Here is a 26198-nt window from a genome sequence, read left to right as displayed (position 1 = left end):
CATCTGATGGAGACAGGAAGCAGAATAAAGAGCTACAGCCGGACGATCGTGGTTTACATCTGAGGGTTTAAGCAGTTTATTGGTCCAATCAGAAGCTGATCGATCTGTTTGATCTCTTGTTTCTACTCAGAAGTTATGATTGTTTATTTCATTATGCGTCAGGTCAGTGTTAATGTCTGAATCTTTTCCAGATTATGAGTAAACAGACATAGGATCTTCTTTGCAGCTCATTGATTCTTCCACCATTAGAAGGTCAGTTCTTAAAACTCCATCACTTTAATTTTTTTATCTGTTCGTAGAAGCTTTATCACCATAAGGCAAAGAATATGTTGTAGAGTTCTGTTAAATGTCCTGTTCAGCTTCATTTCTTTACTTATTTCTATAAAAACAGGAAGCAGCTGCAGAGATTCACTGAAACATGTTCAAACCTGAACATAAACCCAGAATCTGAAGGTGTGCGGTCCTCAGCAGCTGATGACCTCAGAGTGAAAAGTCACATGATTCTCAAACAGCTGATCAGTTCAGACTTTATTTGACCACAGCAGTTTATCACAGTAGATCCAAACATGGTCTGCAGAGAACCGAACAGCGTTCTTCTTCTGTGGTTACTGGTGCTCACATGTCAGCCTGGAGCAGCTGCTCAGGTGTGTTAGCTCCGCCTCCTCACTGGCTGTCCTTTAAATGCCGTCCAACACCAGCTGCTGTGGCTCCGCCCCCTCCGTAGATCCACCTGGACAGAGAGTCACCTGCTGATGTCCCGCAGGAAGCACACCGTTACTCTGAGGTGGAACATTCCTCACCTGCCACCTGCTGTGGTTCCTCTGTGACATCATCAGGAGGCCAGCGGAGCTCTCCACTCTCCACTTCACCTGCGTCTGTGGGCTCCACCACGATGGACGGGAGCCGCCTGGAGTCCATGGCGTCTGGAAACGCCTGGAAAGGAGGAGCGCACCAATCAGAGGCCTGGGCCCTGCCGACAGAGGGTCCCACCTGAAGAGACTGTCCATCCTCTGCTGAGGCCCCGCCCACCGTGGAGTCACAGGTGTGAGTCGCCTCGTTGGCCATCTGTGGGGGAGGCTGGGGGGGGGCACAGAAACCAGTTAGACCTGTTTCACCTGGACAGCCTGAAGTCTATCCCATAATAACAACATCATCCAGGGGTCCCAACACCTCAGTCCAGCAGAGATGCTCAAAGACCTGCAGAAAACCATGTTCAACTCTGTTCGGGCGGTTCTGGACGGGTCTGGGTGGTTCTGGGCGGTTCCAGACGGTTCTGGGCGGTTCTGGGCGGGTCTGGGTGGTTCTGGGCGGTTCTGGGTGGTTCTGGGTGGTTCTGGGCGGTTCTGGGCGGGTCTGGGTGTTTTGAGAGGAAATGAGGAAGCAGCACATTGGTGTTCAGTGATCTGTGATCATTTGGGTCAGAATAGGAGCAGAACTCTCAGGTTGTTCAGGGTCTCGGTTTTGTTCTTCTGTGGATTTGGTCTCTTCAGATCCAGAACCAGGGCACTGGGACTGGGCCTGAGTGGACTCTGTCTGTGTGTCCTTCTGCAGGACTCCTGTTTTTGTTGGTTTTGTTTGAGTCCAGCTGGAGGCGTGGACCTGTTGACCCGCTGAAGACAAGATGACGAATCCACACCATCATCACCATCATTTCCTCTGATGGAGATGCTTTCCTCCCTCCAGCAGAGGGCGCTGTCAGCTCTCTGATGGAGATGCTTTCCTCCCTCCAGCAGAGGGCGCTGTCAGCTCTCTGATGGAGATGCTTTCCTCCCTCCAGCAGAGGGCGCTGTCAGCTCTCTGATGAAGATGCTTTCCTCCCTCCAGCAGAGGGCGCTGTCAGCTCTCTGATGGAGATGCTTTCCTCCCTCCAGCAGAGGGCGCTGTCAGCTCTCTGATGAAGATGCTTTCCTTCCTCCAGCAGAGGGCGCTGTCAGCTCTCTGATGAAGATGCTTTCCTCCCTCCAGCAGAGGGCGCTGTCAGCTCTCTGATGAAGATGCTTTCCTCCCTCCAGCAGAGGGCGCTGTCAGCTCTCTGATGAAGAGGTCCAGGATGATGAAGAGGAGATCAGTTGGTGACACAAGGTTCAGCAGGTAAGATAAACCTTTGGAAACTTCTGGATTATTTAACACCTTTAATCAGTTACTTTTTCCAGAGGAACAGAACCTGAACGCATCACAGCTGACCTGTCACTATGACAACCGGCATGTTGTCAGTGACATTAATGTTGTTCTGCAGCCTGAAGAATGAATCTGTTTGTGAAGAGTTCTGAGAGGAGGAGCAGCAGAACGACCATAATATAAACAATATAAACAACAAACAATCAATAATAAACAATAAACAATAAAGACAAACAATAAACAACAAACCATAAACAATAAAGACAAACAATAAACAACAAACCATAAACAATAAAGACAAACAATAAACAATAAACACAAACAACAAACAATATAAACAACAAACAATAAATACAAACAATAAACAGTATAAACAACAAACAACAAACAGTCCTAAACACAAAGACACCATCACTGAGAACAGGTGACCCACCCGGTGATGATGCTCCTCTGATGGTCGACTGCTCTAACTCGTGCATGTGCACGTGCACGTGCGCCTGCTTCGACTCGGACTGACTTCTGCCTCCACAGTAACCTGCGGCTCAGATATTCAGCACCTGAGCAGCGATGATGCTGCGGGTCGACCCGGTTTGTGCTGGTTCTGATTGGATCAGGTCACACTCAGGTGACCACAATCAGCTGATTGACCAGTCTGTACTGCCTCCTGCTGGTGATCCACTTCCTCCACATCGGGCCTGATCAGTTTCAGTACCAGGTTCTGCTGTGGAGAACAGTCTGTTTCCATGGTTACAGGATGGGGGGGCGGGTGATGCTCTGCAGCAGAACTCAAACTGAAACTGAAAGTGTTTTCAGAGCCGACACAGAGGAGAGGAGCAGATGCTCTGAGGAGGGCCGAGCCCGTCTGATCCTGGTTCTGGTCCTGATCCTGGTTCTGGTCCTGGTCCTGGTCCTGATCCTGGTTCTGATCCTGGTTCTGGTTCTGGAAATGCTGCGGTTTCTGTCCTGCATGGAAGCCAAAGATGGCGAGGAGGGTGAGTTTTATACATGAGACACATTTCAGTCAGACGAGCTGGTCTCGGGAGGGTTCTGGTGGGCTCGGGAGGGTTCTGGTGGGCTCAGGAGGGTTCTGGTGGGCTCGGACTGTCTCAGGTGGGCTCGGACAGTCTCAGGTGGGCTCGGACAGTCTCAGGTGGGCTCGGACAGTCTGGCCCCTGGATGGTTGATGATATGTGAGGCTGACACATCCTGTTTGAACCTCTAAAGTGAAGCATCACAGTAACATGAGGAGGCCCCGCCCCTCCCGCCGGCTCACAGGCGGAGTCTAACGCTCCCTCCCTCTGGAGCTGATTCTTCTTTCTTCAGAGCCGGACTGAGTGGAAGCAGCAGAGCTGCAGGACGGTCCGCCGCAGGCTGCCGAGGACTGAGATGGGTATGGGGGGGGGGGGGGGGGGGGGGGTTAGGGTATGGGGGGGGGGGGGGGGGGGGGGGGGGGGTTAGGGTATGGGGGGGGGGGGGGGGGGGGGGGGGGGGTTAGGGTATGGGGGGGGGGGGGGGGGGGGGGGGGGTTAGGGTATGGGGGGGGGGCTTCTGTGTGACTTTCATGCTGACGCGTTTCTCTGGAAAACTGATGAAAGTTAGAACGCTTCTTTCTGTCTGTCTCTCTCTCTGCCTGTCTCTCTCTCTGCCTGTCTCTCTCTCTCTCTGCCTGCCTGTCTCTCTGCCTGTCTGTCTCTCTCTCTCTGCCTGTCTCTCTCTCTGCCTGCCTGTCTCTGTCTCTCTGCCTGTCTGTCTCTCTCTCTGCCTGTCTGTCTCTCTGCCTGTCTGTCTCTCTCTCTGCCTGTCTGTCTCTCTGCCTGTCTCTCTCTCTCTCTGCCTGTCTCTCTCTCTGCCTGCCTGTCTCTCTCTCTCTCTGCCTGTCTCTCTCTCTGCCTGTCTGTCTCTCAGCAGTTTTCCATCCAACTTTAAGCTCGTTGTTTTTGGCTTCTGATCGAACCCTTTTAGCCCGAACAGAAGGAGGCAGAAAACACTCGGATCTGTTCTCACAAACTGCCTGATTTAGACCTTTCAGGTTCTGCAGTGTTCTGACGGAACCGGAGTCCAGATGTTCCCCTGCAGAACCACAGCTTCATTCATCTTCCTGAATGTTCAGCAGGAGGCGCTGAGGAGAACCCCGGAGGAGCCAGGTGGAGGCTGCCCAGACTGAAGATCCCAGCAAAGATCTGGATGAACCGCAGACTGAAGAACCAGCATGAAGGTCAGAACCAGTAGAACCGGGTCAGCTGATGGGCGAATATGAAGTTATTTACACACAATAAATGCACAAGGGCATGAATATTCATCAAAGAGTGCGGAAGAGAGTTATTTCAACGAATTTACTCAGCTGTGGTGATTCACCTTCATTTAAATTAATATTCATGTTCATGTTGCCGAGGTGATCAAAAAGCTCCTCGGTGGCAGGGCCCCGGGGTGGATGAGGTCCATCCTGAGTTCCTCAGGGCTCTGGGTGTTGGGCGGTCTTCACACGCCTCTGCAGCATCGCGTGGACATCAGGGACAGGGCCTCTGGACTGGCAGATCGGGTGGAGGTCCCCCTCCTTAAAAAGGGTGTGTTCCATCTACAGGGGGATCACACTCCTCAGCCTCCCTGGTAAGGTCTGTTCAGGGTACTGGAGAGGAGGATCCGTCGGACAGTCGAGCCTCAGGTTCAGGAGGTGCAGTGTGGCTTTAGTCCTGGCCGTGGAACAGTGGACCAGCTCTATACCCTCGGCAGGATCCTGGAGGGTGCATGGGAGTTCGCCCAACCAGTCTACATGTGTTTTGTGGACTTGGAGAAAGCGTTCGACCGTGTCCCTGGTGGAGTCCTGTGGGGGGTGCTCTGGGAATATGGAGTGCCGGACCCCTTGATAGGGGCCGTTCGGTCTCTGTATGACCGGTGCCAGAGTTTGGGCCGCATTGCCGGCAGTAAGTCGGATGCGTTCCCGGTGAAGGTTGGACTCCGTCAGGCTGCCCTTTGTCACCGATTCTGTTCCTAACTTATGGACAGAATTTCTAGGCGGATTCAGGGTGTTGAGGGGGTCCGGTTTGGCGACCTCAGAATCGGGTCTCTGCTTTTTGCGGATGATGTGGTTCTGTTAGCGTCGTCAGGCCGTGACCTTCAGCTCTCACTGGAGCGATTCGCAGCCGAGTGTGAAGCGGCTGGGATGAGAATCAGCACCTCCAAATCTGAGACTGTGGTCCTCAGCCGGAAAAGGGTGGAACGCTCTCTCCGGGTCGGGAATGAAATCCTTCTCCAAGTGGAGGAGTTCAAGTATCTCGGGTCTTGTTCACAGTGAGGGACGTATGGAGCGGGAGATTGACGGCGGATCGGTGCAGCGTCTGCAGTGTTGCTGCACCGACCCGTCTGTGAAGAAGGAGCTGAGCCAGAAGGCAAAGCTCTCTATTTACTGGTCAGTCTACGTTCCCATCCTCACCGATGGTCCCGAGCTGTGGGGAGAGACCGAAAGAAAGAGGCCGAAATGGGTTTCCTCCTCAGGGTGTCTGGGCCTCCCTTAGAGACAGGGTGAGAAGCTCAGTCATCCGGGAGGGGCTCGGAGTAGAACCGCTGCTCCTCCAGAGAGGAGTCAGATGAGGTGCATCTGGTTAGGATGCCCCCTGGAGGCCTCCCTGGGGAGGTGTTCTGGGCCCGTCCCACTGGGAGGAGACCCCGGGGGGAGACCTGTAACATCTGCACACACCTGGATGATCATGTTCAACATTTCAGGATCAGAGGAGCTGCTCTTTGCTGGTTGAAGTATATTCTGGACTGGAACCACCTCTGAGCTGCTTCCTGTGAAATATGCTGACGACAGCTTAAATTAAACCAGAGAAGAAGAAGTCGGCTTCAGGCTTCTGGGTGAAAGTACTCTTGGCAAAAGTAATCTGAGTAAAAGTACTTTTTGGCGAAAGTACTTCTGGGTGAAAGTACTTTTGGCGAAAGTAATCTGAGTAAAAGTACTTTTGGCAAAAGTACTTCTGAGTAAAAGTACTTTTTTGAAAGTAATGAGTAAAAGTACTTTTTTGAAAGTAATGACTAAAAGTACTTTTTTGAAAGTAATGAGTAAAAGTACTATTTTGAAAGTAATGAGTAAAAGTACTTTTAAAAAGTAATCTGAGTAAAAGTACTTTTTGAAAGTAATCTGAGTAAAAGTACTTTTTGAAAGTAATCTGAGTAAAAGTACTTTCTAAAAAGTAATCTGAGTAAAAGTACTTTTTAAAAAGTAATCTGAGTAAAAGTATTTTTTAAAGTAATCTGAGTAAAAGTACTTTTTTAAAGTAATCTGAGTAAAAGTACTTTTTAAATAGTAATCTGAGTAAAAGTACTTTTTAAATAGTAATCTGAGTAAAAGTACTTTTTTAAAAGTAATCTGAGTAAAAGTATTTTTTTAAGTAATCTGAGTAAAAGTACTTTTTTGAAAGTAATCTGAGTAAAAGTACTTTTTTGAAAGTAATCTGAGTAAAAGTACTTTTTGCAAAAGTAATCTGAGTAAAAGTACTTTTTTGAAAGTAATCTGAGTAAAAGTACTTTTTGCAAAAGTAATCTGAGTAAAAGTACTTTTTTAAAAGTAATCTGAGTAAAAGTATTTTTTTAAAGTAATCTGAGTAAAAGTACTTTTTTGAAAGTAATCTGAGTAAAAGTACTTTTTTGAAAGTAATCTGAGTAAAAATACTTTTTAAAGTAATCTGAGTAAAAGTACTCTTGGCGAAAGTAATGGATAAACGTTCTCTCCGGGTCTGGAATGAGATCCTTCCCCAGGTGGAGGAGTTAAAGTATCTCGGGTCTTGTTCACAGTGAGGGACGAATGGAGCGGATCGGTGCAGCGTCTGCAGTGTTGCTGCACCGACCCGTCTGTGAAGAAGGAGCTGAGCCAGAAGGAGAAGCTCTCTATTTACTGGTCAGTCTACGTTCCCATCCTCACCGATGGTCCCGAGCTGTGGGGAGAGACCAAAGAACGAGATCGAAATGGGTTTCCTCCTCAGGGGGTCTGGGCCTCCCTTAGAGAAAGGGTGAGAAGCTCAGTCCTCCGGGAGGGGCTCGGAGTAGAACCGCTGCTCCTCCAGAGAGGAGTCAGATGAGGTGGCATCTGGTTAGGATGCCCCCTGGAGGCCTCCCTGGGGAGGTGTTCTGGGCCCGTCCCACTGGGAGGAGACCCGGGGAAGACCCAGGACACTTTGGAGAGACTATGGCCTGGGAACGCCTCGGGGTCCCCCCGGAGGAGCTGGAGGAAGAGCTGGAGGAAGAGCTGGAGGAAGTGGCCGGGGACAGGGAGGCCTGGGTTTCTCTGTTAAAGCTGCTGCCCCCCCGACCCCCGGAGAAGGAGCAGATGATGGATGGATATTCATGTGTAAACTGGACTGAGAACAGAACCGTTTCACACCATTTTCAGAAAAGATCATAAATCTCAATTAATGGTCAGACAAAGATGAACAAGCAGAACCAATGGGGAGGTCTTTCTCTCCTCCAATCAGGAGCCTGCTGACTTCACTCACTGCACATGCTCAGTTCGATCCGAAAGAAGTGATGTTGCTGCAGTTCTGGTTTTAATCTCATCACGAGACTCCTCAGAGATACAGTCCGACTGTTTAATGTCTGGTTCCAGGGGAGCATCAGGAGGTGGAGGAGCAGCTGGAGGAGCAGCTGGAGGAGGTGGAGGAGCAGCTGGAGGAGGTCAGTCGGAGGCTGATCCTCAGGGAGGAGGAGCTCTTCAGTCAGGTCTCCCCCAGTGAGGAGGACGAGGACCAGCTGCAGCAGGACTTGGAGGCTCTGAGAATCCAGATGTGGATGGCCATCCACGACACCTTCAGCTCCTCCCCTGCAGGACACCTGGAGCTGCTGAGGAGTGCTGTGGCCTCCATCCAGCAGCAGGAGCAGCAGGACCGGCGCTGGGCCGACCGCCCGGAGGACCGGCGCCCGCTGTGGCGTCCTCAGAGGTGTCTCAGCACTCACAATGAGCTGCTGCAGAACCTGGTGACGGCCAGACTGAAGAAGGCTGCAGGGGAGGACCTCAGTGGAGCCGATCAGCTGTCCTCAGCTGCCAAGAGACAGGTGAGTCACCTCTGAGCTCAGCTGCCAAGAGACAGGTGAGTCACCTGTGAGCTCAGAGACAGGTGAGTCACCTCTGAGCTCAGAGACAGGTGAGTCACCTCTGAGCTCAGCTGTAAAGAGACAGGTGAGTCACCTCTGAGCTCAGCTGTAAAGAGACAGGTGAGTCACCTCTGAGCTCAGCTGCCAAGAGACAGGTGAGTCACCTGTGAGCTCAGAGACAGGTGAGTCACCTCTGAGCTCAGAGACAGGTGAGTCACCTCTGAGCTCAGCTGTAAAGAGACAGGTGAGTCACCTCTGAGCTCAGCTGTAAAGAGACAGGTGAGTCACCTCTGAGCTCAGCTGTAAAGAGACAGGTGAGTCACCTGTGAGCTCAGAGACAGGTGAGTCACCTCTGAGCTCAGAGACAGGTGAGTCACCTCTGAGCTCAGCTGTAAAGAGACAGGTGAGTCACCTCTGAGCTCAGAGACAGGTGAGTCACCTCTGAGCTCAGAGACAGGTGAGTCACCTCTGAGCTCAGAGACAGGTGAGTCACCTCTGAGCTCAGAGACAGGTGAGTCACCTCTGAGCTCAGAGACAGGTGAGTCACCTCTGAGCTCAGAGACAGGTGAGTCACCTCTGAGCTCAGAGACAGGTGAGTCACCTCTGAGCTCAGAGACAGGTGAGTCACCTCTGAGCTCAGAGACAGGTGAGTCACCTCTGAGCTCAGCTGTAAAGAGACAGGTGAGTCACCTCTGAGCTCAGAGACAGGTGAGTCACCTCTGAGCTCAGCTGTAAAGAGACAGGTGAGTCACCTCTGAACTCAGAGACAGGTGAGTCACCTCTGAACTCAGAGACAGGTGAGTCACCTCTGAGCTCAGAGACAGGTGAGTCACCTCTGAGCTCAGAGACAGGTGAGTCACCTCTGAGCTCAGAGACAGGTGAGTCACCTCTGAGCTCAGCTGTAAAGAGACAGGTGAGTCACCTCTGAGCTCAGAGACAGGTGAGTCACCTCTGAGCTCAGAGACAGGTGAGTCACCTCTGAGCTCAGAGACAGGTGAGTCACCTGTGAGCTCAGAGACAGGTGAGTCACCTCTGAGCTCAGAGACAGGTGAGTCACCTGTGAGCTCAGAGACAGGTGAGTCACCTCTGAGCTCAGAGACAGGTGAGTCACCTGTGAGCTCAGAGACAGGTGAGTCACCTCTGAGCTCAGCTGTAAAGAGACAGGTGAGTCACCTCTGAGCTCAGAGACAGGTGAGTCACCTCTGAGCTCAGAGACAGGTGAGTCACCTCTGAGCTCAGAGACAGGTGAGTCACCTGTGAGCTCAGAGACAGGTGAGTCACCTCTGAGCTCAGAGACAGGTGAGTCACCTGTGAGCTCAGAGACAGGTGAGTCACCTCTGAGCTCAGAGACAGGTGAGTCACCTGTGAGCTCAGAGACAGGTGAGTCACCTCTGAGCTCAGAGACAGGTGAGTCACCTCTGAGCTCAGAGACAGGTGAGTCACCTCTGAGCTCAGCTGTAAAGAGACAGGTGAGTCACCTCTGAGCTCAGAGACAGGTGAGTCACCTGTGAGCTCAGAGACAGGTGAGTCACCTCTGAGCTCAGAGACAGGTGAGTCACCTGTGAGCTCAGAGACAGGTGAGTCACCTCTGAGCTCAGAGACAGGTGAGTCACCTCTGAGCTCAGCTGTAAAGAGACAGGTGAGTCACCTCTGAGCTCAGAGACAGGTGAGTCACCTCTGAGCTCAGAGACAGGTGAGTCACCTCTGAGCTCAGAGACAGGTGAGTCACCTCTGAGCTCAGAGACAGGTGAGTCACCTCTGAGCTCAGAGACAGGTGAGTCACCTCTGAGCTCAGAGACAGGTGAGTCACCTCTGAGCTCAGAGACAGGTGAGTCACCTCTGAGCTCAGAGACAGGTGAGTCACCTCTGAGCTCAGAGACAGGTGAGTCACCTCTGAGCTCAGAGACAGGTGAGTCACCTCTGAGCTCAGAGACAGGTGAGTCACCTCTGAGCTCAGCTGTAAAGAGACAGGTGAGTCACCTCTGAGCTCAGAGACAGGTGAGTCACCTCTGAGCTCAGCTGTAAAGAGACAGGTGAGTCACCTCTGAACTCAGAGACAGGTGAGTCACCTCTGAACTCAGAGACAGGTGAGTCACCTCTGAGCTCAGAGACAGGTGAGTCACCTCTGAGCTCAGAGACAGGTGAGTCACCTCTGAGCTCAGAGACAGGTGAGTCACCTGTGAGCTCAGAGACAGGTGAGTCACCTCTGAGCTCAGAGACAGGTGAGTCACCTGTGAGCTCAGAGACAGGTGAGTCACCTCTGAGCTCAGAGACAGGTGAGTCACCTCTGAGCTCAGCTGTAAAGAGACAGGTGAGTCACCTCTGAGCTCAGAGACAGGTGAGTCACCTCTGAGCTCAGAGACAGGTGAGTCACCTGTGAGCTCAGAGACAGGTGAGTCACCTCTGAGCTCAGAGACAGGTGAGTCACCTCTGAGCTCAGCTGTAAAGAGACAGGTGAGTCACCTCTGAGCTCAGCTGTAAAGAGACAGGTGAGTCACCTCTGAGCTCAGAGACAGGTGAGTCACCTCTGAGCTCAGAGACAGGTGAGTCACCTCTGAGCTCAGAGACAGGTGAGTCACCTCTGAGCTCAGCTGTAAAGAGACAGGTGAGTCACCTCTGAGCTCAGAGACAGGTGAGTCACCTGTGAGCTCAGAGACAGGTGAGTCACCTCTGAGCTCAGAGACAGGTGAGTCACCTGTGAGCTCAGAGACAGGTGAGTCACCTCTGAGCTCAGAGACAGGTGAGTCACCTCTGAGCTCAGAGACAGGTGAGTCACCTCTGAGCTCAGAGACAGGTGAGTCACCTCTGAGCTCAGAGACAGGTGAGTCACCTCTGAGCTCAGCTGTAAAGAGACAGGTGAGTCACCTCTGAGCTCAGAGACAGGTGAGTCACCTCTGAACTCAGAGACAGGTGAGTCACCTCTGAGCTCAGAGACAGGTGAGTCACCTCTGAGCTCAGAGACAGGTGAGTCACCTCTGAGCTCAGAGACAGGTGAGTCACCTCTGAGCTCAGCTGTAAAGAGACAGGTGAGTCACCTCTGAGCTCAGAGACAGGTGAGTCACCTCTGAGCTCAGCTGTAAAGAGACAGGTGAGTCACCTCTGAGCTCAGCTGTAAAGAGACAGGTGAGTCACCTCTGAGCTCAGAGACAGGTGAGTCACCTCTGAGCTCAGAGACAGGTGAGTCACCTCTGAGCTCAGAGACAGGTGAGTCACCTCTGAGCTCAGAGACAGGTGAGTCACCTCTGAGCTCAGAGACAGGTGAGTCACCTCTGAGCTCAGCTGTAAAGAGACAGGTGAGTCACCTCTGAGCTCAGAGACAGGTGAGTCACCTCTGAGCTCAGCTGTAAAGAGACAGGTGAGTCACCTCTGAGCTCAGCTGTAAAGAGACAGGTGAGTCACCTCTGAGCTCAGAGACAGGTGAGTCACCTCTGAGCTCAGAGACAGGTGAGTCACCTCTGAGCTCAGAGACAGGTGAGTCACCTCTGAGCTCAGAGACAGGTGAGTCACCTCTGAGCTCAGCTGTAAAGAGACAGGTGAGTCACCTCTGAGCTCAGCTGTAAAGAGACAGGTGAGTCACCTCTGAGCTCAGAGACAGGTGAGTCACCTCTGAGCTCAGAGACAGGTGAGTCACCTCTGAGCTCAGAGACAGGTGAGTCACCTGTGAGCTCAGAGACAGGTGAGTCACCTCTGAGCTCAGAGACAGGTGAGTCACCTGTGAGCTCAGAGACAGGTGAGTCACCTCTGAGCTCAGCTGTAAAGAGACAGGTGAGTCACCTCTGAGCTCAGAGACAGGTGAGTCACCTCTGAGCTCAGAGACAGGTGAGTCACCTGTGAGCTCAGAGACAGGTGAGTCACCTCTGAGCTCAGAGACAGGTGAGTCACCTCTGAGCTCAGAGACAGGTGAGTCACCTCTGAGCTCAGAGACAGGTGAGTCACCTCTGAGCTCAGAGACAGGTGAGTCACCTCTGAGCTCAGCTGTAAAGAGACAGGTGAGTCACCTCTGAGCTCAGAGACAGGTGAGTCACCTCTGAGCTCAGAGACAGGTGAGTCACCTCTGAGCTCAGAGACAGGTGAGTCACCTCTGAGCTCAGAGACAGGTGAGTCACCTCTGAGCTCAGAGACAGGTGAGTCACCTCTGAGCTCAGAGACAGGTGAGTCACCTCTGAGCTCAGCTGTAAAGAGACAGGTGAGTCACCTCTGAGCTCAGAGACAGGTGAGTCACCTCTGAGCTCAGAGACAGGTGAGTCACCTCTGAGCTCAGAGACAGGTGAGTCACCTCTGAGCTCAGAGACAGGTGAGTCACCTCTGAGCTCAGAGACAGGTGAGTCACCTCTGAGCTCAGAGACAGGTGAGTCACCTCTGAGCTCAGCTGTAAAGAGACAGGTGAGTCACCTCTGAACTCAGAGACAGGTGAGTCACCTCTGAACTCAGAGACAGGTGAGTCACCTCTGAGCTCAGAGACAGGTGAGTCACCTGTGAGCTCAGAGACAGGTGAGTCACCTCTGAGCTCAGCTGTGACCAGCTCTCTGAAACATGGCTGTTTAACTGCCGCTCAGGTGTTTATCTGCTGTTTATCTGCTGTTTCTCTGCTGTTTATTTGCTGTTTCTCTGCTGTTTCTCTGCTGTTTCTCTGCTGCTCAGGTGTTTCTCTGCTGTTTATTTGCCGCTCAGGTGTGCTCTGTGGGGAGGTGTGTGAAGGACGACCTCCTGACGGTGGTGAGGACGGTGAAGGACTGCTACCCGGCACAGATGGACATCCTGAATCTCTACGCTGGACTCTACCATCAGACCTTCTCTGCTCGGCTGACGGAGCTGGCGGCCTCTGGGCTGGACGTGGACGACTGCAGCTACCTGCTGTTCTGGGTCAACCACCACTACCCCAGGTGAGCCACAGACCTGGTGAACCCGACTCTGTCTGATAGTCTGCTGAGTGTTTCCACCTGTTCCCCGTTACTCTGTATAAGCGCCTCGCTTTGTCTTGTGTGTTCAGCCTCTTTGACCAGTTATTATTTGGATTTTAAGCCGGTTCCTCTAAGAGTGATTTTGTTTTGGGTTGTTCTTATAGATTCATTTTCAGTTTAAAGTTCTCCCTTTTTGTCATGGCTCATGGGCCCATGAGATGAGGTCTCATGAGGTCATGACAATAGCTCTGTGTGGGCAGGCGACAGCTCCGATTACATTAGGAAAACCGCAGTCCAGCGCCGCCGCAGCTCTGCTTTTGGATCCAAACTTCATCCCTTTAACCATAGATTGTAAAGAACTGAACGCTCTCAGCTGCATATGCCTGCCATCTGTTCACCGTCAGCTTCCAGATGTTTCATACTTTGTATGGTATGCACCAGCTCCACTGAGCTCAGCTGTAAATCATGTCCAGCTTTGGTTACAGAGACTTTTCTTCATTGTTTTTACTCTCTGATGGTTTCTGATCTTGCTGACCACGAGGAGAAGAGATCAAACCATTTTATTGCTCCTTATCTGTCCACAAAAACATGTAGAGTCAGTATATGTGATAAGATCCAGTGATATATCACATTACAGCCGCCCACAGGCTGGCTGATGAGACACAGAGAACCTTTCCTATAAATCAATAAGAAATCTAAAGAAATATGAGAACTAAGTGTTAGAATTAACAAAGGTCCAACAGTGCAGCACCAAAACAACTTCATATAAAGAATAATAAGGTGTGAGTGTGAATATTAAACACAGTTTCCCTGTCTATGCGGTGTTCGGGCAGAGGGAAGACACCTGACAGGTGTCTGTTTCCAGGTCAAAAACCTGATCCCAAACAGTACAAAGAGTCAGAACAAAGGTGTGAAAGACTGTGAAGGCACCAAGAAGAGAAGAAGAATGAAACATGACACACTGTAGATAACGGGTGTGTAAATATTAGCAGAACTAGGTAAAGACTAATTTAATTTAGGTTTAGGGTTAGGGAAAAGCTAAATAAAGTGCAGGAAGGGTTAGGGTTAGGGGTTATTTGGTTTTTATTTGGCCTTTATTTGTCTGTATGTGCCTGAGAATGCAGAAGCTCAGATCTTTCACTGCAGGTTTACTGATGTTTGTGTCTGTTTTGACTCCTCTTAGTGAGATACTGAAGCATAAAGAGCTGGATGGACAGATAAAGACGGCCTGTCTGGGTTCTCTGCTGCTGCAGGATGACTTGAACCGACTGGAGGAGCAGTACCTGACCAACAGAGAGGTGAAAACCAGCCACCTGCTGTCTGATTGTGTTTCTGCCTGCTGGGAGCTCTGACCTGAAGAATGCTCAGCACTACAGATAATGTTATTTCAACCAGGTGAAGGCAGAGTAAATAAGCCTCCATGACAGGCTGAGCAGCAGAGATGTTCAGAGGAGCTCCAGTTTGTGTTAAAACAAAGTTCCTCAGAGAAAGACTGGAAGGGATCTGCATATTTCTGCCTCTACAGAGCAGAATATCATTAAAGCATTCAGGGAACCTGGAGGAGTTTCAGTGTAAAGGACTGAAGCCTGCTGTCAGCAACCAGTCCCTGCAGCCAGGCTCTGTGATGGTATGGGGTTGGATCAGGGGGCAAAGCTCATTTCCACTTCTGTGACGGCAGCATTAATGCAGAAAAGCTCACTGAGATTTTACAGCAACATATGCTGCCTTCAAGGCCACATCTTTTCCTGGGACGTCCCAGCACTGTTCAAGCAGACCATGGAAAACCACATTCTGCCACAGTCCAAAGGCCTGGCTGAGGAAGAAGAGGTACGGGTGCTGGACTGGCTGCCTGCAGTCCTGACCTGTCCCCAGCAGAGAAACAACCCCCCCCCCCGCACTGCTGCACACCTTAAGACCTGTTTAAGGAGGAATGGGACAAAATAACAGCTGGAACTCTGCATCACCTGGTTTCCTCAGAGTCAGAACGGCTTTAAGTGTTGGCAGAAGGAGACAAAGTGGGAAAAGGTTCACTGACTTTATGGGATGCTGCAGGTCTGAGGTGTAGAAATGATGTTTGTTACCAGATTAAATGAAGCTGAACAGGAAACATGTTGAGCTCAGACTGACAGGAAGTAAAAATCAAAGGAAAACACTGAGTTTTCTTTTCATTTACCTTTTACAGACCATCCCATATTTTTTTGGTGTAATGTTGTATAAACATGTTTTATTGGGTTTATTTTCTGTCTCCCCCTCCAGGAAAAGATGAAGCTGTGGCTGAACACAGCTCTGAGGAAGGAGGAGGAGGCCTGGCTGAGCGGCAGGATGCCTGAACTCATCGACAGTTATTTCTTCAGTCCGCTGGCCATTGATGTCATACAGGTGAGATGCAAACAGGTGAAGGGCTAAACACAGCAGACTCCAGCTGTAGTAATCATGGGGGTGTTTGTGTTTCAGGTGGTAAACAGCTCCATTACTGAGTTCAACTGTGCCATCAAAGACCAGAGCAAAGCCCAGAGGCTCACAGCTCACCTGCATAACTTTCTCTGCAGGTAGACGCCGTTTGCATCATCTGTCACCTTCCCTCTGTCAGCGCCGTGTTCCTCAGGGCTCTGCTCTGAGCTCACTGCTGTTCCATGAATATTAACGACCTCATGCATTAGCAGTGATGTTCATTGGTTATTTGCTAATAACTGTCACAACCTCTCAAGCTTGAGTAGAAACAACTGAGGAGATGAAACTGAACAATAAGTGGAGCAATAAGTGGAACAATAAGTGGAACCCTAACCCTTCAGCTGCAGAGACTTCACAGCGAATCAACCCGATCCATCCGTGTCGTTTAAACTCTGTCGCCTCTGAATATTTCTGTGGAATCTTCTTGTCCCACATTAGTTTTCTTGTGTTGCAGCTATCAGAAGCGTTTGGAGGACTTTGTGAATGGAAACCGCAGTAATGTGCTCTCAGTGGTGAAAGCTCAGCTGGTGTGTGAGCAGCAGCTCAGGTGAGTTCACACCTGCGTCACCACAGAACCTGACACTCTGTAATGCCCCAAAGCATTCTGGGACATGTAACCTCTGCTGCTGATTGGCTGCCTCTGCTTGTCCTCAGGGATTACATCACAGGCCAAACAGGAAGTCTGTCCGAGGAGCAGAGACGCCGCTGTCTGGATACTCTCTCTGCTCTGAGGGATTGTGGGTACAGGTGTTTCACCGGTCCCCTTAGCAACCGCATGAAGGTACAAAAATACGGTCTGTACTCGGGTGCTGGGGCTCTGAAACTGCTTTTCATCATCAGAACCATCAAAACATGTCTCAGAGTAAAGAAAGTCAACACGTCCAAGTGTGTTTCTACACCACAGAGTCAGGATTGCAGATTCAGCCTGTTTCATACCTCAGATACCAACACCTGAACAGATAGGTTGGGTCTGTGGTCAGCGATGAAGGAGCCAGGTGAGCCGTTGGTGCTCTCATCTTAAACACCTGTTCGGTTCCAACCAGCCAACCAAAAACCAACAAACTGTAACCTGATCTATAGGTTCCCTTATATATAAGTGAAGGTGTAGCGTCACATCAAAGTTCAGTCATGAAGGGATTGTTTTCCAAGAGAAAAAGTGAATATTTCGTCATTTTATTCAACATGACTTCCAGGCTGGTTTGGTCAGAAATCAGTGAAATCAGAGAAATCAGTGCGAGTAGAACCGGGCGGCTGGGCCACCATCATGGAACCAGCAGTGAGAACAGTCCAGACTGAGGCTGCCCTGTTTGTGGGGACGGCAGAACCAGAACCAGAACCAGAACCAGAGGAGGTTCCTGAGAGGAAAACAGCAGCAGAACCTGTTCTGATTCTGAACAAAGTACAGACTTTAGCTTTGACCGCTAAACATCGCCGAGTTGATTCTGAATAAGTCTTCAGAGGATTTTCACCAGAGAGGAAAGGTGTACGGGAGGAGAAAGGGACTTCTGCAGTGCTCCCGGTCAGATAGGAGGCAGCGTAGACTGGACCAGAACCAGCCTCCTGCTCCAGCTCCTCTTCTTCAGGAGCTCTTCTGGTTTCAGTCGGAGCAGCTGAGGGACTGACAGGCGTTTAGGTGGAGTCGGACTTAGCTTGGACTCCCCTCTCTCTGCAGGCGCTCCCTGACAGGAAGTGACCCAACAGAACCTTTAGCAACAGACCCTGGTGGTTCTGATGCGTGTTGGAACAGCTGACTGCAGCCCCTCTTCTCTCTGATTAAAGGCCTGTTTGGCTCAGCTGTGTACGTCCCACTGGGTGAACGGCTCCTCTCCTGTCGTGGACTCGCTGCTCGACTTTCTGGACCGAGAGCTGGCCAACCTGACGGAGCTGGAACCTGCCTGCAGACAGGTGAGCCCCAGGTGAGATGCCTGCATACCTTTCTGCACGCTTGCCCCTCTGACCCCCTGTGCGTCTGCAGTCCCTGCTCTGCATCCTCCACCAGGAGGTGGTGCTCCTCTATGTGAAGAAGATGATGAAGACCAGGATGAAGAACAGCGAGCAGCAGGTGGCCGGAGCTCAGCGGATAGTCGAAGATGCTCGAAAGATCGACTGCTTCTTCACGGCGGAGGTGGGACACGTTCAGGCTCATGCATGCTCGAAATCAGGCTTGTTTTAGCTTTGCTTATATTCAGCTGGTTTCTGATCGGGTTGCATGTTAATCTGAGTTACTGCAGTAAGACAAGCACGGTGGTGGAGGGCTGATGATCTGGGCTGGTTCTGCAGCCACAGGAAGCTCCAAGCTGCCTGATCAGGGGTTCACTTAGTTTCATAGACACTGCTGCAGTTTGGTTTCAGACAGCAGCAGAAACACTGTGTGGGGTTCACTTAGTTTCACAGACCCTGCTCCTGTCCTGTCTCAGGGTTCCTCCTGGCTCTGTGCGATGCTCTGCAGCCTTGCTGAGGTTCTTCGGCTGCAGGATCCTGCCAGTGTTCAGCTGGAGCTGGTCAGCCTGGCCCGGACCTTCCCCGACCTCAGGTACTGCACCCGTTACATCTCACAGGACCCGTTACCTCACACAGGACCCGTTACATCTCACAGGACCCGTTACATCTCACAGGACCCGTTACATCACACAGGACCCGTTACATCACACAGGACCCGTTACATCTCACAGGACCCGTTACATCTCACAGGACCCGTTACATCACACAGGACCCGTTACATCTCACAGGACCCGTTACATCACACAGGACCCGTTACATCTCACAGGACCCGTTACATCACACAGGACCCGTTACATCTCACAGGACCCGTTACATCTCACAGGACCCGTTACATCTCACAGGACCCGTTACATCTCACAGGACCCGTTACATCACACAGGACCCGTTACATCTCACAGGACCCGTTACATCTCACAGGACCCGTTACATCACACAGGACCCGTTACATCACACAGGACCCGTTACATCTCACAGGACCCGTTACATCACACAGGACCCGTTACATCACACAGGACCCGTTACATCTCACAGGACCCGTTACATCACACAGGACCCGTTACATCTCACAGGACCCGTTACATCTCACAGGACCCGTTACATCACACAGGACCCGTTACTTTACACAGGACCCGTTACATCTCACAGGACCCGTTACATCACACAGGACCCGTTACATCACACAGGACCCGTTACATCTCACAGGACCCGTTACATCTCACAGGACCCGTTACATCACACAGGACCCGTTACATCTCACAGGACCCGTTACATCACACAGGACCCGTTACTTTACACAGGACCCGTTACATCTCACAGGACCCGTTACATCACACAGGACCCGTTACTTTACACAGGACCCGTTACATCTCACAGGACCCGTTACATCACACAGGACCCGTTACATCTCACAGGACCCGTTACATCTCACAGGACCCGTTACATCACACAGGACCCGTTACTTTACACAGGACCCGTTACATCTCACAGGACCCGTTACATCACACAGGACCCGTTACATCACACAGGACCCGTTACATCTCACAGGACCCGTTACATCACACAGGACCCGTTACATCTCACAGGACCCGTTACATCACACAGGACCCGTTACATCTCACAGGACCCGTTACATCTCACAGGACCCGTTACATCTCACAGGACCCGTTACATCTCACAGGACCCGTTACATCACACAGGACCCGTTACATCTCACAGGACCCGTTACATCTCACAGGACCCGTTACATCACACAGGACCCGTTACATCACACAGGACCCGTTACATCTCACAGGACCCGTTACATCTCACAGGACCCGTTACATCACACAGGACCCGTTACATCACACAGGACCCGTTACTTTACACAGGACCCGTTACTTTACACAGGACCCGTTACATCGCACAGGACCCGTTACATCTCACAGGACCCGTTACATCACACAGGACCCGTTACATCACACAGGACCCGTTACATCACACAGGACCCGTTACATCACACAGGACCCGTTACATCACACAGGACCCGTTACATCTCACAGGACCCGTTACATCACACAGGACCCGTTACATCTCACAGGACCCGTTACATCACACAGGACCCGTTACTTTACACAGGACCCGTTACTTTACACAGGACCCGTTACATCACACAGGACCCGTTACATCTCACAGGACCCGTTACATCTCACAGGACCCGTTACATCACACAGGACCCGTTACATCTCACAGGACCCGTTACATCACACAGGACCCGTTACATCGCACAGGACCCGTTACATCACACAGGACCCGTTACATCACACAGGACCCGTTACATCACACAGGACCCGTTACATCACACAGGACCCGTTACATCACACAGGACCCGTTACATCACACAGGACCCGTTACTTCACACAGGACCCGTTACTTCGCACAGGACCCGTTACATCACACAGGACCCGTTACATCACACAGGACCCGTTACATCACACAGGACCCGCTACATCACACAGGACCCGTTACATCACACAGGACCCGTTACATCGCAGGTTCCTGTAGCACGAGGACAAAGATCAGAGCGGCTCAGACAGAAATCTATAAGTTCTATCAGTTTGGTGACCGCTCTCAGGCCCAGGTAACACACCTGATGTGTCCCGTCTGTTCCATTGAGTCCTGTGAGGGGTCAGGTATCATCAGCTGTGGGAAACACCTGGTTGCCATGGGAGACAACAGGGTGCGGCAGGGTGGGGTTCAGCTGTGTGGCGTGGGAGGAAAAGTACTGAGAGGAGTCATGTGAACACAAAGTGTTGCTGAGGAAACTTTCACTGCTGCTGTTCCAGCTACAGAAGGTTTTACCAGCTGTTCGCCAGATGTTTGATACAGCTGTGGACATCACAACCTGCATTATTGACCTGTTAGTTTGATTGATTTCTGTCATTATTTGGCTGATAGTTTGATTGATTTCTGTAATTATTTGGCTGATAGTTTGATTGATTTCTGTAATTATTTGGCTGATAGTTTGATTGATTTCTGTAATTATTTGGCAGATCGTTTGATTGATTTCTGTAATTATTTGTCTGATAGTTTGATTGATTTCTGTAATTATTTGGCTGATAGTTTGATTGATTTCTGTAATTATTTGTCTGTTAGTTTGATTGATTTCTGTAATTATTTGGCTGATAGTTTGATTGATTTCTGTAATTATTTGGCAGATCGTTTGATTGATTTCTGTAATTATTTGTCTGATAGTTTGATTGATTTCTGTAATTATTTGGCTGATAGTTTGATTGATTTCTGTAATTATTTGGCTGATAGTTTGATTGATTTCTGTAATTATTTGGCTGATAGTTTGATTGATTTCTGTAATTATTTGGCTGATAGTTTGATTGATTTCTGTAATTATTTGGCAGATCGTTTGATTGATTTCTGTAATTATTTGGCAGATCGTTTGATTGATTTCTGTAATTATTTGGCTGATAGTTTGATTGATTTCTGTAATTATTTGGCTGATAGTTTGATTGATTTCTGTAATTATTTGGCTGATAGTTTGATTGATTTCTGTAATTATTTGGCAGATCGTTTGATTGATTTCTGTAATTATTTGGCTGATAGTTTGATTGATTTCTGTCATTATTTGGCTGATAGTTTGATTGATTTCTGTCATTATTTGGCTGATAGTTTGATTGATTTCTGTAATTATTTGGCTGATAGCTTGATTGATTTCTGTAATTATTTGGCTGATAGTTTGATTGATTTCTGTAATTATTTGGCAGATAGTTTGATTGATTTCTGTAATTATTTGGCAGATCATTTGATTGATTTCTGTAATTATTTGGCAGATAGTTTGATTGATTTCTGTAATTATTTGTCTGATAGTTTGATTGATTTCTGTAATTATTTGTCTGTTAGTTTGATTGATTTCTGTAATTATTTGTCTGATAGTTTGATTGATTTCTGTAATTATTTGGCTGATAGTTTGATTGATTTCTGTAATTATTTGTCTGTTAGTTTGATTGATTTCTGTAATTATTTGGCTGATAGTTTGATTGATTTCTGTAATTATTTGGCAGATCGTTTGATTGATTTCTGTAATTATTTGTCTGATAGTTTGATTGATTTCTGTAATTATTTGTCTGATAGTTTGATTGATTTCTGTAATTATTTGGCTGATAGTTTGATTGATTTCTGTAATTATTTGGCTGATAGTTTGATTGATTTCTGTAATTATTTGGCTGATAGTTTGATTGATTTCTGTAATTATTTGGCAGATCGTTTGATTGATTTCTGTAATTATTTGGCAGATCGTTTGATTGATTTCTGTAATTATTTGGCTGATAGTTTGATTGATTTCTGTAATTATTTGGCTGATAGTTTGATTGATTTCTGTAATTATTTGGCTGATAGTTTGATTGATTTCTGTAATTATTTGGCAGATCGTTTGATTGATTTCTGTAATTATTTGGCTGATAGTTTGATTGATTTCTGTAATTATTTGGCAGATAGTTTGATTGATTTCTGTAATTATTTGGCAGATAGTTTGATTGATTTCTGTAATTATTTGGCAGATCGTTTGATTGATTTCTGTAATTATTTGTCTGATAGTTTGATTGATTTCTGTAATTATTTGGCTGATAGTTTGATTGATTTCTGTAATTATTTGGCAGATCGTTTGATTGATTTCTGTAATTATTTGGCTGATAGTTTGATTGATTTCTGTAATTATTTGGCAGATAGTTTGATTGATTTCTGTAATTATTTGTCTGATAGTTTGATTGATTTCTGTAATTATTTGGCTGATAGTTTGATTGATTTCTGTAATTATTTGGCAGATCGTTTGATTGATTTCTGTAATTATTTGGCTGATAGTTTGATTGATTTCTGTAATTATTTGGCTGATAGTTTGATTGATTTCTGTCATTATTTGGCTGATAGTTTGATTGATTTCTGTAATTATTTGGCTGATAGCTTGATTGATTTCTGTAATTATTTGGCTGATAGTTTGATTGATTTCTGTAATTATTTGGCAGATAGTTTGATTGATTTCTGTAATTATTTGGCAGATCATTTGATTGATTTCTGTAATTATTTGGCAGATCATTTGATTGATTTCTGTAATTATTTGGCAGATAGTTTGATTGATTTCTGTAATTATTTGTCTGATAGTTTGATTGATTTCTGTAATTATTTGTCTGTTAGTTTGATTGATTTCTGTAATTATTTGTCTGATAGTTTGATTGATTTCTGTAATTATTTGGCTGATAGTTTGATTGATTTCTGTAATTATTTGTCTGATAGTTTGATTGATTTCTGTAATTATTTGTCTGATAGTTTGATTGATTTCTGTAATTATTTGGCTGATAGTTTGATTGATTTCTGTAATTATTTGGCTGATAGTTTGATTGATTTCTGTAATTATTTGGCTGATAGTTTGATTGATTTCTGTAATTATTTGGCAGATCGTTTGATTGATTTCTGTAATTATTTGGCAGATCGTTTGATTGATTTCTGTAATTATTTGGCTGATAGTTTGATTGATTTCTGTAATTATTTGGCTGATAGTTTGATTGATTTCTGTAATTATTTGGCTGATAGTTTGATTGATTTCTGTAATTATTTGGCAGATCGTTTGATTGATTTCTGTAATTATTTGGCTGATAGTTTGATTGATTTCTGTAATTATTTGGCAGATAGTTTGATTGATTTCTGTAATTATTTGGCAGATAGTTTGATTGATTTCTGTAATTATTTGTCTGATAGTTTGATTGATTTCTGTAATTATTTGTCTGATAGTTTGATTGATTTCTGTAATTATTTGGCAGATCGTTTGATTGATTTCTGTAATTATTTGGCTGATAGTTTGATTGATTTCTGTAATTATTTGGCTGATAGTTTGATTGATTTCTGTAATTATTTGGCTGATAGTTTGATTGATTTCTGTAATTATTTGTCTGATAGTTTGATTGATTTCTGTAATTATTTGGCTGTTAGTTTGATTGATTTCTGTAATTATTTGGCTGATAGTTTGATTGATTTCTGTAATTATTTGGCAGATAGTTTGATTGATTTCTGTAATTATTTGTCTGATAGTTTGATTGATTTCTGTAATTATTTGGCTGATAGTTTGATTGATTTCTGTAATTATTTGGCAGATCGTTTGATTGATTTCTGTAATTATTTGGCTGATAGTTTGATTGATTTCTGTTATTATTTGGCTGATAGTTTGATTGATTTCTGTCATTATTTGGCTGATAGTTTGATTGATTTCTGTAATTATTTGGCAGATAGTTTGATTGATTTCTGTAATTATTTGGCTGATAGTTTGATTGATTTCTGTAATTATTTGGCTGATAGTTTGATTGATTTCTGTAATTATTTGGCAGATAGTTTGATTGATTTCTGTAATTATTTGGCAGATCATTTGATTGATTTCTGTAATTATTTGGCAGATCATTTGATTGATTTCTGTAATTATTTGGCAGATAGTTTGATTGATTTCTGTAATTATTTGTCTGATAGTTTGATTGATTTCTGTAATTATTTGGCTGATAGTTTGATTGATTTCTGTAATTATTTGGCAGATCGTTTGATTGATTTCTGTAATTATTTGGCTGATAGTTTGATTGATTTCTGTAATTATTTGGCAGATAGTTTGATTGATTTCTGTAATTATTTGGCAGATAGTTTGATTGATTTCTGTAATTATTTGTCTGATAGTTTGATTGATTTCTGTAATTATTTGGCTGATAGTTTGATTGATTTCTGTAATTATTTGGCTGATCGTTTGATTGATTTCTGTAATTATTTGGCTGATAGTTTGATTGATTTCTGTAATTATTTGGCTGATAGTTTGATTGATTTCTGTAATTATTTGGCAGATCATTTGATTGATTTCTGTAATTATTTGGCTGATAGTTTGATTGATTTCTGTAATTATTTGGCTGATAGTTTGATTGATTTCTGTAATTATTTGTCTGATAGTTTGATTGATTTCTGTAATTATTTGGCTGATAGTTTGATTGATTTCTGTAATTATTTGGCTGATAGTTTGATTGATTTCTGTAATTATTTGGCTGATAGTTTGATTGATTTCTGTAATTATTTGGCTGATAGTTTGATTGATTTCTGTAATTATTTGGCAGATCGTTTGATTGATTTCTGTAATTATTTGGCTGATAGTTTGATTGATTTCTGTAATTATTTGGCAGATAGTTTGATTGATTTCTGTCATTATTTGGCTGATAGTTTGATTGATTTCTGTAATTATTTGGCAGATCGTTTGATTGATTTCTGTAATTATTTGGCTGATAGTTTGATTGATTTCTGTAATTATTTGGCAGATAGTTTGATTGATTTCTGTAATTATTTGGCAGATCGTTTGATTGATTTCTGTAATTATTTGGCTGATAGTTTGATTGATTTCTGTAATTATTTGGCTGATAGTTTGATTGATTTCTGTAATTATTTGGCAGATCGTTTGATTGATTTCTGTAATTATTTGGCTGATAGTTTGATTGATTTCTGTAATTATTTGGCTGATAGTTTGATTGATTTCTGTAATTATTTGGCTGATAGTTTGATTGATTTCTGTAATTATTTGGCTGATCGTTTGATTGATTTCTGTAATTATTTGGCTGATAGTTTGATTGATTTCTGTAATTATTTGGCAGATCATTTGATTGATTTCTGTAATTATTTGGCTGATAGTTTGATTGATTTCTGTAATTATTTGGCTGATAGTTTGATTGATTTCTGTAATTATTTGTCTGATAGTTTGATTGATTTCTGTAATTATTTGGCTGATAGTTTGATTGATTTCTGTAATTATTTGGCTGATAGTTTGATTGATTTCTGTAATTATTTGTCTGATAGTTTGATTGATTTCTGTAATTATTTGGCTGATAGTTTGATTGATTTCTGTAATTATTTGGCTGATAGTTTGATTGATTTCTGTAATTATTTGGCTGATAGTTTGATTGATTTCTGTAATTATTTGGCAGATAGTTTGATTGATTTCTGTCATTATTTGGCTGATAGTTTGATTGATTTCTGTAATTGTTTGGCAGATCGTTTGATTGACTGATTTAATTGATTGATTGTCTTGTCTCCTCAGTGGAACTCATGTGTCAGCTCTGCTGGCTCTGAAAACCGGCCTATCAGCTGCTGATGTTCGTTCCATCCGGCAGAGCGTGGAGGAGAACCGCTTCCTGGATGTCTCCACCAATCACAGCCCTCCGTTCTTTTCAAGGATCAAAGTTAAATGGATCAATAATAAAATCAATCGATTGGGGCTCAAGAGCTAAATGTTGTTAGCATGTTAGCAGACAAAGCATGTTAGAGCGAGTTAATGTGTTATTGAACCTGTCATGCTGCCGTTTCATCACTATAATAAGCATCAGATGGTAACAGTCTGATGGATAAATCCACGGTGAAGACACCCGGGTTTCAGAGGATCTGAGGAAGCCATAAACCCTCCGAGAAACAGTTCAGATGCAGATCCGGCCTGCAGAACCTTTTCTTTGTAAAGCTGATTTCACCTCATCCCTTCAGCTTCCTGCAACACCTTCAGACCCCTGAAGCAACAAAGCTGTATGTCTGGTCCTGATGCTGCTTCAGTTTGTGTTTATAGAAGCAGTCAGCTGATCAGTGTTATGCATCAGATCAATA

General features: G+C 46.4%; 1 protein-coding gene across 1 annotated transcript; it reads left to right on the top strand.

The window, feature by feature from the left end:
* The first annotated feature begins 3098 nt into the window (after nt 1-3098).
* tnfaip2a (tumor necrosis factor, alpha-induced protein 2a) lies at nt 3099-26198 on the top strand. The gene is made up of 14 exons (XM_072362875.1): nt 3099-3110; nt 3442-3508; nt 4229-4333; nt 7715-8160; nt 12871-13082; nt 14284-14398; nt 15357-15479; nt 15555-15649; nt 16006-16098; nt 16206-16332; nt 17331-17456; nt 17527-17676; nt 17969-18084; nt 25645-26198. The coding sequence occupies exons 1-14, from the start codon at nt 3099-3101 to the stop codon at nt 25832-25834; spliced, it is 1977 nt and encodes a 658-aa protein (XP_072218976.1). The 3' UTR covers nt 25835-26198.

The sequence above is a fragment of the Leuresthes tenuis genome, unplaced genomic scaffold (assembly GCF_036924035.1).
Source record: "Leuresthes tenuis unplaced genomic scaffold, fLeuTen1.0.hap1 SCAF_13, whole genome shotgun sequence".
Taxonomy (NCBI): domain Eukaryota; kingdom Metazoa; phylum Chordata; class Actinopteri; order Atheriniformes; family Atherinopsidae; genus Leuresthes; species Leuresthes tenuis.
This window is presented reverse-complemented; position numbering and strand designations above follow the sequence as displayed.